The sequence below is a fragment of the Oncorhynchus kisutch genome, linkage group LG24, assembly GCF_002021735.2.
Source record: "Oncorhynchus kisutch isolate 150728-3 linkage group LG24, Okis_V2, whole genome shotgun sequence".
NCBI lineage: Eukaryota > Metazoa > Chordata > Actinopteri > Salmoniformes > Salmonidae > Oncorhynchus > Oncorhynchus kisutch.
Genome location: NC_034197.2, coordinates 8,335,060 through 8,352,755, shown reverse-complemented (window position 1 = coordinate 8,352,755; position 17,696 = coordinate 8,335,060). Strand labels below are relative to the sequence as shown.

Genomic DNA, 17,696 nt, shown 5'->3' with positions numbered 1-17,696 from the left:
TGTGTACTGATCATGCTGTTTAATCAGCTTCTTGATATGCCACACCTTTCAGGTGGATGGATTTTCTTGGCAAATAAATGCTCACTAACAGGGATATAAACAAATTTATGCACAACATTTGAGAGAAATATTTTTGTGTTTTGAACATTTCTGGGATCTTTTATTTCAGCTCATGAAAGATGGGACCAACACATTATATATCAATTATTTCCAACCATATGACAAGATTGGTGAAATTGAAAACAGGTGTGGGTCCAACAGAATAAGCAATAAAATGCCCATTAACAGTTTGATGTTTAACACCATTTATTTTGATTAGTTACAAAAACATAAATAAAATCAACAACTGAATTAGTGACAATATTACAGAGGTTAAATCACCAGAAACATACGTTTTATTTATAGGTTTTTGTATTTAAATGTCCTTCTAAATCATTGGTTCTCAGTCAGGTGTAATATCAGGACAAGTGTGTTAGATGAGCCCAATGGCCTAAAGGTAGTCTAGGACAACCTCTTGACGGTGTTTCATTGTTTGTCCAGTGAATCAAGTTTCCGTAGAGATAAAAACAAGTTGATACAGTATATCTCTGATTAGAACCATACTGACAAATCCTCTCACAATTGAAACATGATGTAGCTATTACTCTGTTTCAACACAGTCTGAGAGGAATAGAATATATCCTTGGGGGACTCCAACAGAGATGAGAAGCAATGTTTTCTAGTGTCAGATAACCTCATATTTTAAAATACTGATCAGAAGAACATGATTTTACATTTTGTACAACCCCATTTCAAAATACAAAAATAATATTTTTTTCCTTTAGATTACATTTTGGTAACACATCAGGGCGAGTTCCACATTTCCTTTTCATGAATATCATCAAAGCTGTGACATATAGTCAACATGTTAGTATTGACTTGACAGCACAGTAACTTCCTCCCCTCCACTAATAATATTAAACTATTTTACTGTGAAAATGTGGGTTGTCTCATAAAAATAAAACATAAATACTGAAAACCATTATGTTAAACTATATATTCATTTGCAATTGGTAAAGTGTTAAGTTTGTGAACAACTATAAGCACCAACTGTTTTAGCTCCCCAAAATGAATGTTTTGTTTTTCCTCCTTCCACTAGTTTTAGTGAGTTTTCAGCTCACTATGAAGCAGTCTTTCACATATGCTCTACCATCTCCTCTTTGCTGTGGGAAAAACTCTCTATCATTATACATTTAAATAAAAACAGAAATACTGATTTAACTATAAAACTTATAGTACCAAGTAAGCTTTCAGAAAATGTATTTATCAATGGTCAAATTTATATGTATAGCTAAATGCAATGATGATTGTACTGTATCTCATTGTCCATGTGCATCCCTGTCACTCACTGGAGTAAGTTGAGAAATGGAAGTCAGTAAATCTTTTGCTGTGTGCATGCAGATCTGTTAAAGATCCTTCTAGTTGAATTTACGAAAGAGTAATTCACACATAAAATAACTTGTTAAGGACAAAAATGTTCACTAATACTTAAATCCAGAAAAAGGCTCTCACAATTCTGTCTAACAAACTATTTTTTTTCAATTACACTTTTTGAATTAAACCTTTATTTAACTAGACAAGTCAGTTAAGAACAAATTCTTATTTACAATGACACACTGGGCCAATTGTGCGCCGCCTTATGGGACTCCCAATCACGGCCGGTTGGATTCGAACCAGGGTGTATGTAGTGCCTCAGACCGCTGCTGCGCCACTCGGGTGCCCTATAGCCATGTCCCAAATGGTACCCTAATTTACAAGATTAGGGTGCCATTTGGGAAGCACTGTATAACTATGGACTTTATGGGTCTGAGCGCCACTCACTTAACTGACTTCTTTGACGTCTTGAGGAGAGACAGAACCAATACCTGATGGGCTCTATAGGTAAACAATCTGGTACAGTAACAACTAATGTTAGTCTGCTTTTATGGAAGTAGTGGGGGTTCGATTTGTGATGCAGTGCAGCAATATTACAAAGCTTTTGTCACACAAAATAAAACTGTCACACACACACAGTAAAGTATTCATTCTAAAAGGCAATATGAGGACAGCCCATATAGTTGGTTTCCCCATTCCATAAAATAACTTGGCAGTTTGTTTTCTTATCAGTTTTCCTTGTATGACACCTTTGATATGCAGTGTAGCAATTGGTATTGAGGAAATTCAATATTTCCCTAAAACAAATTGATTCTAGCTCAAATAAAACAGATTTATTTCTGATCAATAAATTACCTCAGAGTTTGTTGTTGTGCACAACAGCAGACGTGAGAAATATAAGCACAAGTGCAAGCAGATTGCAGGCAAGTCAAGGTACATTGTATCCGTAAGGTCATGCAGTCTTAAGTGTTTTGATGAGTGTTTATTCAATGAAAGCTCACTGAACATATTCATATATTGATCACAATTTAATCATGTTACTCAACATGTCATTTAAAATCTTCTTTAATCTACTGATTGACACTTATTTATCAATGTAAAAAATTATAATCCACGAAGTACATGCCTTGCCCGTGCACTAGACTGTACAACAGTGTGCTTAGTGGCATTGTGGTAGTGATAATAGCCAGGTAGCACCACTATTACCATGCTCTGTGGTGTTACTGTAACATGCTGTTGTTGCACCTGCTTTATATCTCATTGGTAGCCTGTTGAAACATTTGTGCTATACTCATGTAATATGTCAGTTAATGCGTAAATGTTTGGTTGGTTGTTGTCAACGTGCTTCTACAAAATTATTTGGTTAAACGCCACCACAGACAAATCAGGACATCACAGGATGATACAATTTAGATGACAGTTACTAATTGCACTTTTAAAATTCATAGTCCTTTTCGATATAAGTAAGCATTGACAAAAACAAAACAAAAATATGTCAATGTTTTCTGTTCCTTCATGTCTCAGCTTGGGAGGAAGAGTTCTGAGTCAAACTTAATTGGATTTTAAAAATAACATGACTGTTACTTGGTGTCAAAACACACATTGAATATGTACTGAGGAAATCAATGGCAACACAAACACACGCACACACACACACACATTACCTAATTTTGTACATCTCAAACACACCAATATCATGACCCCCCCTCCCAAGAGTTTCATATTGCCCTCTGTCTGTACATATTCTGTCTACATAGACTCAACCATCTCTCACATTCACTTCCCATCTCATCTTTACAAATATAATGGCGTCCATTTTCTCATTGTCAGACGTTACCTCTCATAACATACACACTCTCAAACTTTCCACATGGTTTTTACACATCCATCATCTCCATCTTTTTTTCTACTTCCCTTGTTCCATCCTAATCTAACTCACTCTTCCCCCCTCTCATTTTCTTTTTACTGCTGTCCCAGAGGAAGAGTGGAGGTTGGGGGCGTGGGGTGAAGTTTGGCACTGGATGGTCGAGCAGCAGCAGAGCAGGAGGAGGAGCAGGAGGAGGAGCAGAAGCACAATGTCCCCCCGGAGCCACCGGGGGCAGAAGCAGCAGGAGCAGCGCCAGTGTCTATGGGCTCCACTACCGCATTGTTGCTAGACCCAGGAATCAGACACCCAGGCTGAGCTAGGGCCAGCTGAGACGATGGGGACACCTGGGAAGGCAACAGAGGTTTATTCTGATTCGGAGGTGGGGTTCCTACACCTAAATGGGGCTGCTGGGGTATCTGTTGTTGCCCTGTCTGTGGCTCTACGGGAGACAGGGACTGAGACAGTAGTTGAGTCTGGATTAGGGGTTGTATCTGTAATGGGTGAGTAGGCTGGGCTTGCTGGAGGTGTAAACTTTGATGCAGCTGAGGGACTGGAGGCATGTGTGTTTGTTGTTGTTGTGGTCCTGGTGGTCCCCCCACCCCACTCCACTGCCCCCCCCCAGTGGTGTACTGAGCTGGGGCTGGAGCAGTGAGGCTGGAGGGGGCTGGGGAGGCCTGGGGGTTCAGTGGTGCCACAGGGAACCAACCAGGAGGAGCCACCTGGAACGAAGACATCACTAATGTGACACACAATAACGACATCCAACGGTTTTTGGTAGCTTGCAGTCATACACTGAATTGTACAAAAATGTACAAGCGTGTACACAATACATTGGCAATGGAATACTGTACATGGGCAATAAATACCCATGCACTATATACGTATAGGTGACGTGTATTGCCTCTTGTGTTACCTCTGTGGCCTGGGGCCACCCTCCCAACTCCTGCACCTGCTGAATCTGCTTGATCTGATTGAGCGAGGGCTTGGGGGCAGCAGGACCCACTGTCTCCTTCGTCCAATCATCCACCAGTCTGTGCAAGTCATCTGTGAACATGCTCTTTCTGGCACCCTGGGAGGGAGGACTGTGGTCTGAGAAGAGAGAAAGGGAAGAAAATCTATCAAACGCTACTTGCTCAGAGGAAGAGTTAGGTTTCGGTGAAACCATTACCTCTTTTGGTAGTCAGTAGGGTGATTTGTTCTGGGTTGCAGTATGGCGGCAGTTTTCTCTGTTCTCCCCCTGAGAAACTACTGGACTGTTGTATACCTTCAGCAGAGACAACAGAGTCAGATATGACATATATCACATTCAGTGGGAGAGAGAGAGCGAGAAGTCAAAGAGAGAAGACCGAGGGAGAGAGAGAGAAATACACAGATCAAGTCTGAAAGAGAGAGTAGACCCAGAAAGAGAGATTGGTTACCGGGGTGACCAGCGAGTCCATTGTTGTCCATGTGTGAGTGGGGTCTGGGTCGGAGCTTGGCTTTGGCCGGCCTGTGCCTGCGGGGGGAGAGGGCTGGGGACCCGGAGGGGAAGGGTGGGGTGCGGGGCAGGGTCTGCCGGTGGTCTTTGAGGGAGCGCAGCTGTCTGTACAGCTCCTGGAGCTCTCTGTTCTGCTGAGCGTGGAGGGACACCACCTCCTTGATGTGCCTGGGGAAGAGAGGTAAAATACAGGGGGAGGAATGGAGGATGGAGAGATGAAGAGAATGGGGTTTGGGAGATCATTAATGGCAGAGCGACAGAGTTGAGGAGGAGAGAAGAGTAATATGTTGAGAATGTAGACAGGCAGGGAGTGGGTGCGTGGGAGAAAGAGTAAAAATTGGTCAGTCAAAATAGAAGAAACATCAACATGTTGAATGATACTGAAAATAAACCCTGTCCCTTTTTTCTCCTCCGTCTCCCAGATGGGTCATTGACTGCACAAAATGAATTCCCAATAAACAAGGTATTCTATTGTATCATCTCACTTCTCTCTCAGCGTGTGCAGCTCTTTCCTCAGGTCTTCATCCTCCATCTCACTCTCCTCATCATCACTACTGCCCAGGGGAGAATGACCATGCCCGTGACCATGTCCTCGGGGTGGGTGGCTTAGTGCTGGAGTCCTCTTCCCCTCCTCCCTCTCTCCCTCCTTCCCTCGGGTCCTCCTCCTCTCTCTCTCCAGGTCAGGAGACACAGGGGAGCTGTCCGTCAGTTCTTTCTCCTCTTTCTGGTTCTCCGTTTGGGTCACAGAGAAGCGCCCCACATTCCTGTGGCTGCTGCCCGTACCACAGGCTGCCTCCTTGGGGGGAGAGGCCTCAGGGGGCTGGGGCACTGGGGTGACCTGGGGAAAATACAAAGTGGGAGTCATTAAGTTTGTGTGTGTTCCTCCTCCAGCACATTCTGATATTTAACCAGGAAGTGATTATCAGGTTCAGTTCTAGGCACTTAATAGATCTGAAATAATTTAATAGGCCTGGTAGTAGTACTGTACTGTACTGGTAGTGTCCTCTCATACACTGTGAGGCTATTTTACCATATTGCTTACACCTACCTATCTAATCTTTTCAGAACTACACAGGTGTCTAGAGTCTGTTTCATACCTGAAATCGTCCCTTGAGTGAGTGGGGAGGGTTGGAGGAAGCCCCCTCTCTCTCCTCTCTGACTGCCTGACTGCCACTAAAGTGACCGTCTGGTAAAAAGAGGGGGAATGAAAACAGGGGGAGAGAGAGGAGGACAGAGACAAGGACACGGAGACAGAGACACACATGGGTATAGATACAGATGTGAGGACAAGGTAGATAGACAAACGCACAGACATAGGCACACACAGAGGGGTATACCGACAAGCACAGGGATAAGACGTGGACGCAGACACCAAACACAGAAAAACAGAGTTAAAGATCATTAAATCCCATGACATCTCATTATCAGACAGCAACCCTGTGACTACACAAATAAGTATTCTATTGTAGACAAGCTTACAGTTCATGGGAATGCGTGTGTGACATTACATTGATTTAGAAAACTATAGCATTTTTATAATGTTTTGCTGTCCTTTTCTTACAGTGACAGGAATAAGCATAAAAACATAATGATAAAGATAACTTAAAAATAACATCTACAGTAAAAACATGCTTAAATAAGCATAACATGTTATGGGGTGTGGGAAGGGTTGGTATATACTGTAAGTCTGTAATTAATATTCACATAAAGACATGAGATAGAAATGCATTTTAGGGAGGGGTCAGTTAGTTGAATGTATGCATCAGTATACTGTACACAGTATACACACACACCCCCACACACACACACTACCTGTACCATATCAGACCCCACACACAAACATCACATGTCAATCTGGATGAATAAATTGATCCACAATGTGGATTAAAAGTGATGTCATTTGTGGTATATGATATCTGGGGGTTTTCTAAACAGAATTTGTGTATATGAATATGTTGCATCATTTGAGATATCAATGTAAAAATGTACAGCTTGGCATGAATGCTGCTGATATGGTTTTACACATTATGTATGATAGTACATCACCATATACAGTTGAAGTCGGGAGTTTACATACACCTTAAACAAATACATTTATACTGTAAGCTTAACCTTACAAAAGCCTATGCAGTTAAGATATATATATATATATATAGTACCAGTCAAAAGTGTGCAAAACTGTCATCAAGGCAAAGGGTGGCTACTTTGAAGAATCTAAAATGTACAATATATTTTGATTTGTTTAACACTTTTTTGGTTACTGCATTATTCCATATGTGTTATTTCATAGTTTTGATGTCGTAACTATTATTCTACAATGTAGAAAATAGTAACTCAGTTTTTCACAATTCCTGACATTTAATTCTAGTAAAAATGTCCTGTTTTAGGTCAGTTAGGATCACTACTTTATTTTAAGAATGTGAAATGTCAGAATAATACTAGAGAATGATTTATTCCAGCTTTTATTTCTTTCATCACATTCCCAGTGGGTCACAAGTTTACATACACTCAATTAGTATTTGGTAGCATTGCCATTCAATTGTTTAACTTGGGTCAAACTTTTCAGGTAGCCTTCCACAAGCATCATACAATAAGTTGAGTGAATTTTGGCCCTTTCCTCCTGACAGAGCTGGTGTAACTGAGTCAGGTTTGTAGGCCTCCTTGCTCGCCCATGCTTTTTTAGTTCTGCCCACACATTTTCTATAGGATTGAGGTCAGGGCTTTCTGATGGCCACTCCAATACATTGACTTTGTTGTCCATAAGCCATTTTGCCACAACTTTGGAAGCATGCTTGGGGTCATTGTCCATTTGGAAGACCCATTTGCGACCAAGCTTTAACTTCCTGCCTGATGTCTTGAAATGTTGCTAATATTCTGACATTTCACATTCTTAAAATAAAGTAGTGATCCTAACTGACCTAACACAGGGAATTTTTACTAGGATTAAATGTCAGGAATTGTGATAAACAGAGTTTAAATGTATTTGGATAAGGTGTATGTAAACTTCTAACTTCAACTGTAAGTGAAATAATCTGTGTGTAAACAATTGTTTGAAAAATGACTTGTGTCATGCACTAAGTAGATGTCCTAACCGACTTGCCAAAACTATAGTTTGTTAACAAGAAATTTGTGGAGTGGTTTAAAATGAGTTTTAATGACTCCAACCTAAGTGTATGTAAACTTCTGACTTCAACTGTATACACACATATGTAGAACAAGTGCACATACACTACATGTCCAAAAGTATGTGGACACCTGCTCGTCAAACATCTCATTACAAACTCATAGGCATTCATATGGAGTTGGTCCCCCCCTTTGCTGCTATTACAGCCTTCACTCTTCTGGGAAGGCTTTCCAGTAGATGTTTGAACACTGCTGCGGGGACTTGCTTCCATTCAGCCACAAGAGCATTAGTGAGGTCGGGCACTGATGTTTGGTGATTAGGCCTGGCTCGCAGTCGGCGTTCCAATTCATCCCAACGGTGTTCGATGGGGTTGAGGTCAGGATTCTGTGCAGGCCAGTCAAGTTCTTCCACACCGATCTTGAAAAAGCATTTCTGTATGGACCTCGCTTTGTGCAAGGGGCATTTTCATTCTGAAACAGGAAAGGGCCTTCCCCCCAAACTGTTGCCACAAAGTTGGAAGCACAGAATTGTCTAGAATGTCATTATATACTGTAGCATTAAGGTTTCCTTACAGGCCTCCTGAGTGGCACAGCGGTCTAAGGCACTGCATCACTAAAAATCCAGGTTCGATCCCGGGCTGTGTCGCAACCGGCCGTGACCGGGAGACCAATTGGGTGAAGCACAATTGGCCCAGCGTCGACTCCTTGTGGCAGCTGGGCGCATGCAGTGTGTCAAGAAGCAGTGCGGCTTGGCGGGCTGGTGTTTCGGAGAACACATGGCTTTCGACCTTCGCCTCTCAAATCAAATCACTACATGGCCCCGAGTCCGTACAGGAGTAGCAGCGATGGGACAACACTGTAACTACCAATTGAATATCGCGAAAATGGGGAGAAAAAGGGGTATAAAGTACACAATTTTATTTTTCAGCCTTAATCCGAACCATGAAAAACGGCCACAGACCATTATTCCTCCTCCACCAAACTTTACAGTTGGCACTATGCATGTAGGTAGAGTTCTCCTGTTATCCGCCAAACCTAGATTCGATTCGTCCATCGGATTGCCAGATGGTGAAGTGTGATTCATCACTCCAGAGAATGCATTTCCACTGGTCCAGAGTCCAATGGAGGCGAGCATTACACCACTCCAGCCGAAGCTTGGCATGCGCATGGTGATCTTAGGCTTGTGTGCGGCTGCTCGGGGCATGGAAACTAATTTCATGAAGATCCAGACAAACAGTTCTTGTGCTGATGTTGCTTTCAGAGGAAATTTGGAACTCGGTAGTGAGTGCTGCAACTGAGGACAGACAACTGTTATGCACTACGCTCTTCAGCACTAAGCGGTCCCATTCTGTGAGCTTGTGTGGCTTACCACTTCGCAGTTGAGCAGTTGTTGCTCCTAGACATTTCCACTTCATAATAACAGCACTTACAGTTGACCGGGGCAGCTCCAGCAGGGCAGAAATTTGACAAACTGACTTGTTTGAAAGGTGGCATTCTATGACGGTGCCACGTTGAAAGTCATTAAGCTCTTCAGTACGGGCCATTCTACTGCTAATGTTTGTCTATGGAGATTGCATGGCGGTGTGCTCAATTTTATACAACTGTCAGCTTCGGGTGTGGCTGAAAGAGCCGAATCCACTCATTTGGCCATGTAGTGTAAAATGAAAATACACATCACTAAACTACAGTGAAACACACTAATACATATAAGAATAGCAGTCTATATATAGTACCAGTCAAAAGTGTGCAAAACTGTCATCAAGGCAAAGGGTGGCTACTTTGAAGAATCTAAAATGTACAATATATTTTGATTTGTTTAACACTTTTTTGGTTACTGCATTATTCCATGTGTTATTTCATAGTTTTGATGTCGTAACTATTATTCTACAATGTAGAAAATAGTAAAAATAAAGAAAAACCCTGGAATGAGTAGGTGTGTCCAAACTTTTGACTGGTACTGTAGTTACTTCTAAACCCTGTACTGTGCAATGTGCACAATGTATAGTAAATTATGACTGTCATCATAATCTAGGATATCACATACAATACATAACATACTGACATGGCAAATGGCTCATGTAGAAAGTATTTTAAGGAATGTATTGCATCTAAATGTACTGCATACATATGCAGTGATTGCAGTGACATGTGCCACGTGTGATTGTGAGCCCTCAAAGCGTGGTATGTAAGTGAGCCCTGAAAGCATGGTATGTACACACCCCTACATATTTATTTGGAGAGCAAACCTAAAACTTTTCATTTGCCTCTGTAGTCCAGAATTTTGGATTTGAGATCAAATGTTTTATGTTTTATGTTTTATGAGGTGACCATGTGAGGGTATTTTCATACAAATAAAAAGGTGACATTCTGTACAGTCGCCTCATATAAAACATTTGATCTCAAATGCTGGAGTATAGAGCCAAATTAAAAGTTTGAGCTTCACTGTCCAAATAAATACGTAGGGGAGTGTTTGTGTGTACATTATGTGTGTGTACATTATGTGTGTCCTTGAACCGTTGTGTATGTGCGAGTGTGTGTGGGGTGCTCTTAGCTACTCTGTGCCAGCAGGTGGGGTGGTTGGTGTGGTGAGGGCAGTGTTTGGTGTGTTGGCACTGACTGGGCAGTGGCCTACAGAGCAGAGGGTGGGGCGGGGCTGTGGTGGGCATCCTAGCTCGGGGGCTGAAGATCCACGTGCACCTCCAGAGTTACAGTAGTAAGCTCATCTGCACCACGGACATATCACCCTCCTGATGATGCCCGTCTCTTCCCTCCTTCCTTCCTACACTCTGTACCATTTTCCTCCTCATCCCCCCTTCTCTGGCTCCTCTTCTCTATGCTTCTTTCCACTATTCCAGCCTCATGCCAAGGGTGAGTTATCCCCCATGCAAACAAAAAAAAGATTGCCAAAATAAATTTAGTAAAGCCATTCTCCAAAACAAATAAATCCAAACGAGTAATGTATCATGTAGTGATATCATCGACATGGCACTATACAACAAAGACAATAACATTACAATAGATACAATTACAGTTACTAATTAATTGTTAAAGAATAAACAATCAAATAATTGCTGTCAAAGATGATCAGAAACAACACAACTAGGTTACACAAAACATACTGTATCTACCCATTTGTATTTGAGATAAACACCCCCACCAACCAACATCCCATTCACCCTCTCTCTCTAAGATCACGCTACCTTGCTGGACTCTGGGCTTCTTGAACAAGCTGGCGGAGTGGCGCAGTTTGCAAGCCCAGCTTTTGAATTTGCGAGTCCAGGATTTCTTGCTAACGGGATTTCTGATACTAGGACATGTCAGGTTTAGGCCAAAATATCCACCTCCTGCATTGTGCTGTGGCGGCGATCCAGGGCCCAGGGGGACGGGGTGCAGATTTACGGGCCACGTAGTGACTTCTCCTGGGGTACTGGTGTCAGAGTGAGGGGGGGCAGCCTGGAGGGGTAGGGGGAGGGGATAGGTAACATAGCGACATGGTAAGAGTGGCTGCCAAAATCGGGGGTAGAGACACTCGGAGAGAAAAAAAAAGAGATGCTGGAATATCATAAACTTACATAACAAGAACCGTAGCATTGAAAAAGATATTCATAAGAACAAGGCAATCGAAGTAGTGATCTTTACATAAAGTTTCAGGTAAAAGTCAATCAAACACTATTCAATGTTTCAATTCAACATCCAGATATGTGGACCTTACTTACAAAAACAGTGGGTTCTCCAGGGATAGGCGGGGGCCCGGCCGAGTCTCCGTGTGGGGAGGCAAGGAGGGAGGAAGCGAGGGAGGCGGAGGAGAGAGACGGGCCGGGCTGCTGCTCCACCGGGCTTGCTGGTGGAGCCTCCTCCCCCACTCCTCTCCCCCTTTCCAGGTCAGGAGAGGTGGAGGAGGAGCGGGAGGTGGTGGAGGAGGTGGTGGAGGAGGAAGAGTGAGGAGAGGTGTCTGAGGATGACAACACGGGAGGAGGGAAGGAGGAGGGTTGGAGCGAGTGCGGCTCCGAGGATTCATCCCCTCCTGCCGATGTGGAGGCTGCTGACACTGCGGTGGCACCTGCGGTAGAAGCCACAGCAGCTCCCCCCGTCACAGCTGCCCCACTACTATACTCCTGATACAACAAGTTCCTCAGCTTTTCATCCAGAGTCTTAATGCGGTTGTCTACAAACTCGATTTTGGGAGGGCCCTCGCTGTCCGACTCTGCCACAGAGGATGGTTGGACTGGGGATGGGGTCAGGGTGAGGGAGAGGGGCGGTAAGGGGGCATCGGAGGTTGTGTTAATGTTGAGGGGCAAAGATAAGTCTGAGGAGGGATGTAGAGGGGCAGAGTGACTGCCTATATCCTCTGTCACACTGTCCTCCTCTGTAGACCTCTTCCACTCTGACTGTTGTAATGACGTCTGCTTCTGGGGAGGAGCCTGCTGGGGCACCTGCTGCTGCTGAGGGTTAACCTCTTGTTGTTTTTGTTGTTGCTGCTGTTGCTGTACTAGTTGTTGTGGCTGTTCTAGAGGGAGTTGTTGAGCTTGCTGTTGTACCAGCGCCATGTTTAGTGGCTGTCCTGATTGTTGTTGGACATACTGTTGGTTCACTGACAGCTGCTGTTGTTGCTGCTGTTGTTGCTGCTGCTGCTGTTGTTGCGGTTGTTGTTGGAGCATATGCTGTTGCTGCTGACTATGCAGTGCTTGTTGCAGAGTTAACTGTTGCTGATGCTGTGGCTGCAAGTCAATCGCTGCCTGTTGCTGTGAAATGACTGGTTGTTTTTGCTGTGGTGGTGGCAACTGGTGTAGCATGTGTAACTGTGTGTTGTACTGTGTGTTCTGCATTTGGACAGGCATTTGCTGAGTCTGTAGTTGTAGTGCCAGCGGCAACATCTCTGTCTGTGATTGCAGGGACATACACTGTTGTTGTAACGGTTCTGTGTGACTGAGCTGGGGATGCAAATGTACCTCAGACTGCTGCTGATGTTGTTGCAGCATCTGCAACTGTTGAATAGATTGCTGCAACGCGTGTTGCTGCTTCTGCTGCTGCAGTTGTATCTGCTCTTGGTACTCTTGCTGTTGTTTCTGTACCTGTTGGAGTTGCACAGTCTTCAGGTGTTGTTGTTGTTGCTGATGTTCTAGGAGCGGTTGCTGCTGCTGTACCTGTTGCACTGTCTGGAGTTGCTGTTGTAACTGGACCTGAGGCTGAACCTGGGCTGCCGTGCACTGCATCTGAGGCAGAGTGTGTTGCTGCTGCTCCAGACCGGCACGGCTAACAGGAGGAGAGGCCACGGCTGCAGCCACAGCCACTGGTGGGTGGATTGAGCCAGTGGATGAGTGGTCCCCTCCAGACACACACTGTCCTAGGGTGGCCACCTTTACTACATCACCCAGGCTTGGTCCTCGGCCCTGGCTCACCATAGAGCCCCTACTCGTAGCTGGGGAGGTCAGAGCTTCAGTTGGAGAGGGGGTGGTAGTGGGCGCGATGGTGGCAGAAGCAGCTACCATGGAAGTGACTGGGAGGTTGGCAGCGGTGGTTGGGATGGAGGATGTTGCTGTGGTGGCACTGGAAGTTTGGTTAATGGAAGCCTGCAGGTCTAGGCCTAGCCTAGCCGAGGCAGCGGGGACTGGGTGAGGGACTGAGGCAACAACTGCACTAGCGAGACTAGAAGTCAGGGCGGAAACCCTACTGTCAGAGGCAGCAGAGGCCGTCGTGTCAGGAGCGGGGGCAGCAGGGGCTGGGGGGGCAGACATGGAGGCAGGGGCAGAAACGGTGGAGGCGGAGGCAGGGGGAGAGGAGGCGGTGGCAGGGACACACAGGGTGGACGTGGAGCGGGGAGGAGGAGAGGAGACCATTCCAGCGAAGGAGGAGTCCGATCTCTGCGATCCTCCGCCCCCCTCTAAAGTACATTGACCAATCAGAGCACACAAGACCAGAGAGAGGAGGGACAGAGGTTTAGTTGGTGTTACTCGACAGACAGAACCAAACACAGCTAAGCCGAGCCCAGCCGTACTACGCTGGCCTGGTTACGCTTCCACCATAGTCGTTGGAAAAGACAATGCAATGAGACAATATTAAAACCAGCACATGGGAGAAGGGGTTGTAACATTTTCTGTACAGTGCATAGCCCACCTTTGGAGCAGGACACTAACTGCACAGGACAGTTCAGAAAATATTTCAACCCCTACTGTTTTCAGGGTGGGCTTGGTAGCGTGGAAAGGGAATTGCTGCCCTGTGTTAGATTACTGCCCAGGTGTGTCTTTCATTGACCCAATCATACTGTTACTGTACCTCTGTCAGTGTCTGTAGACTGGGGCACCCTGACCTCTCCGGTCGAGAGAGGTGGAGGGGTGGACGCTCCTCCCTGGTTGGACGTGGAGTCTCTGTGTCTGATGGTCTGGTTGATGAAGAACCTCCATCTGCCCACCGGAGACGACTGAGGCGCCCAGTCCACTGGAACATAAAATAATATATAAAAAGTCCCACTTTAAACTAACTACAACTTTCAAGGTTTCCTTAAACACTTTATAAAACCTATATAGATATTTTAGAAATAATTCAGAATCATTAATAATGCTTTATCACAAGGAGCTGCACAACTGGCAGATAGAGAGCAAAATAATATAGAAAAGGTCCCACTTGAATGAACTAACTTTACTTTCAAGGCTTAATGAAGCCTTCATAAACACATAGAACAGTGGTCACCAACCTTTTCTGAGTCAAGATCACTAAGTCAAAATGCAAGCTGAGATCTACTACTACTTTGTAACATGATTTAAAAAATGTAAGCCTATGCTACATTAACCAATTAAAAACAGTTCTGTAGCAATGAGGTTTGTGCAGTGGGCTACAGGCCCAATACATTATCACTGCATATTGGCTATGATTGAGTTACCCTGCCAATGTTGTTCTTCCCAGACCATTTTAAAATTAAACTTATATGATCACACTGGTAATAGATCACTTGTTGTATTACTTGTGAGGCACAGCTGAGTGAGCATAATACGTTGTTTTTTTCACTGGACTGATGGCCTGCATCTGATGGTCAGTCTGAGGGGAAGGAGAGAGCAGTGGTGAGGCTGCATCTCCCCAGACTCACCATCCCCCTCTCTCCACTGAGAAAAGGGGACACAGTCTTCCAGTTAATAACGAAACTTAAGTCGCACAGCATTATTTCAGCCTCATGCACCAATTCATGTTGTTACTCCTATGACCAGAGTAAGTGAAATATTCCTCGATATTTAAAAAGACACAAGCCGCTAATAATAACGCAAGTTTATTGACAGTCTTTGCTGTACTCGTTGATTGCAGCTGCAGTGCTGGTTGTAGTGTGACTGGAAGGAGCGCCGGTGCATTTTATGGCTTATAAAACTGTTGAACAAAGTGTTAACAGTGCTGAATAACAACTTAAATATGAACTTACTCAAAAACAACAGCTCTTTTCTGTATTCATTGAGTCTCTCCCTAGTCATGCTTTTAAAATTGAACATTATCAACTTTGCTGTGCATTCGAGCCTTCTTTTTACACTGTCAAGAGGAAACTGTGTAGACACGGTGATCTGAGCCATCTGATTGGTCAGTGGTAGGCCTATAGGTGCACTTGATTTGCTCTCTGGGCCTGCCGGGTAGGAGGAGTTCTACCTTAGACACATGAAATGGTTCAAATGGGAACACTTTGCCTTCCCGGCACTCGGGCTGCTGAATCAAGTGCACCTACAGCCAACAGCACGAAACAAATAAAAAATAGGAACGCAAGGCGTATTCTTGTGTTTTTACAGAAATGTTTGGTGATCGACTAGGAATGGCTTGGAGATCTCCATTATGTTCGACTGTTTAGTGACCACGGACATCATTCATAATGCTTTAGGGTTACAAAAGGGTTAAAGGAGTAGCTCACTATTTTACAACATGATGTTAGATGGTTCCTAACCCTGAAAGTAGTCTATGAGCCTGGAGAAATTGTAATCCATGGTTTGTTTTCCTTAAACAACCATTTCAAACTGACCAAAATCACCTGAAATCAACTTCATATTTACTTAAAGATGATTTGGCCCAAAAAATAAATATATATGTTCACATGCCCCTATCACTACCCTAGATGTATTTGCTAAAAGGAGGCTATACTTAGTTGAAGTTTGTAATGGATTTAAAGAAAAGCAAACAATGGATTACAATATCTCCTTGCCCATGGACTACTTTCCGGCTGAGGAACCATCTAACATCATGTTGTAAAATAGTAACCTACTCCATTTGGCAAAGCACCAGATGCCATAACCATTTATAGTCCACTTGAAGCTGGAGAGATGTAGTATATCATGTCAATCGAACTGTGTAAAAAGTTTGTTACAATAAAATCAACTACGAAAATGTAAATGGACAATTATGCATTTATTTGATCTTATCCATCTAACCTTATTATAGTATAGGAGGACTAGTGGGGAGGAGGAGGGGCTAGTCCCAAATTGAATTCTATTCCCCATATAGTGCCCATAGGGATCTGGTCAAAAGAAGTGCACTATACATGCACTATGCTCTATACAGGGAAACGCAGTGCATTTGGAAAGTATTCAGTCCGCATCACTTTTTCCAACATTTTGTTACGTTACAGCCTTATTCTAAAATTGATTAAACAATTTTTTTCCCCCTCATCAATCTACACACAATACCCGATAATGACAAAGCGAAAACATGTTTTTAGAAATGTTTGCACGTATTCAGACCCTTTACTATGAGAGTCGAAATTGAGCTCAGGTGCATCCTGTTTCCATTGATCATCCTTAAGATGTTTATACAACTTGATTGGAGGTGGCAGTCAGCAGTCGCCAATCAGTGACCCCCCCCCCCCCCCCCCTAGATTTAGGTTGTCTGTTGTTATTAGTTGTCACTGTTCCTTTTCACTGTTATGAACTCTGTTACGGGTCTCGTTTCCATCCCCCCTAGACTGCAGGGCCAAAGGGATTCGTAACAAGTCTCTGAATGTCCTTGAGGGCCCAGCCAAAGCCCGGACTTGAACCAAATCGAACCTCTCTGGAGAGACCTGAAAAATAGCTGTGCAGCCAACCTGACAGAGCTTGAGTGTAATTTATTTACCCAAGAAGACTTGAGGCTTTAATTGCTGCCAAAGGGGCAATTTTTTTTTCCATTAGCAAAAATGTCTAAACTTTAATACATTTTAGAATAAGGCAACAAAATTTGGAAAAAGTCAAGGGGTCTGAAAACTGTCCCAATGCACTGTAGTTGCCATTTTGGACAAAGCCAGGGAGGGGTAACTCACTTGCTGTGCCTGTTGGAGTGCTCACATGCAGCTGTTCCATAGATCCAGTCTGGACAGACAACAGGAAAACACAGAACAGACGATGTTAACATACATACAGGCGGAATGACATTGTAATCACTCCAATTAGCTATGGTTGCTCCATTACATTAGCCAAGGTAAGGGCCTCTGTATGTTCTCCATACACCATTACTTTAGCTCTCTGAAGGTTTAGCATTCACCAAAACATAGGACATGGCTACTGACATATTGTTTCCATAACGGTAAGATAAAAGACAGACAGTACTTTACATGGACCTGTTTTCAAGGCACCATAATATGGACATCAGGACATGCTTTACCCCTGGCTGTACGCTGTACTGGTTTCAGTGTTTCAAACTGTATGTCTAAAGATTAAGAGTAGAAAGGAGCCTAAAAGACATTACATAAGGATATCGGAGCAGCTTCCCAAAAAGCATCCTATTCCCTTTATATTGTACTACTTTCGACCATGTAGGGCAGGGGTTCTCAAACTTTTAGGGGCCCAGGACCCCTTTTGTGAGAGCAAATTCTTCAGGGAC

The 17,696-nt window shown here is 43.9% G+C and overlaps 1 protein-coding gene across 2 annotated transcripts in view; it reads right to left on the bottom strand.

Moving 5' to 3' along the window:
* Positions 1 to 2,380: 2,380 nt before the first annotated feature.
* The window catches only part of wnk3 (WNK lysine deficient protein kinase 3), a 78,810-nt gene continuing 63,494 nt past the window's right edge, over positions 2,381 to 17,696 (bottom strand). The window contains exons 16-25 of one of the 2 annotated variants that reach the window (XM_031803868.1): positions 17,137 to 17,185; positions 14,154 to 14,315; positions 11,597 to 13,761; positions 11,081 to 11,333; positions 5,855 to 5,943; positions 5,243 to 5,595; positions 4,699 to 4,925; positions 4,449 to 4,544; positions 4,194 to 4,369; positions 2,381 to 3,999 (exon numbers count right to left, since the gene is read on the bottom strand). In XM_031803868.1, the coding sequence (XP_031659728.1) occupies positions 3,376 to 3,999; positions 4,194 to 4,369; positions 4,449 to 4,544; positions 4,699 to 4,925; positions 5,243 to 5,595; positions 5,855 to 5,943; positions 11,081 to 11,333; positions 11,597 to 13,761; positions 14,154 to 14,315; positions 17,137 to 17,185 (4,194 nt within the window). In that variant the 3' untranslated portion in view covers positions 2,381 to 3,375. The remainder of the gene's footprint in view (positions 4,000 to 4,193; positions 4,370 to 4,448; positions 4,545 to 4,698; positions 4,926 to 5,242; positions 5,596 to 5,854; positions 5,944 to 11,080; positions 11,334 to 11,596; positions 13,762 to 14,153; positions 14,316 to 17,136; positions 17,186 to 17,696) is intronic. The other variant, XM_031803869.1, reaches the window with a different exon arrangement.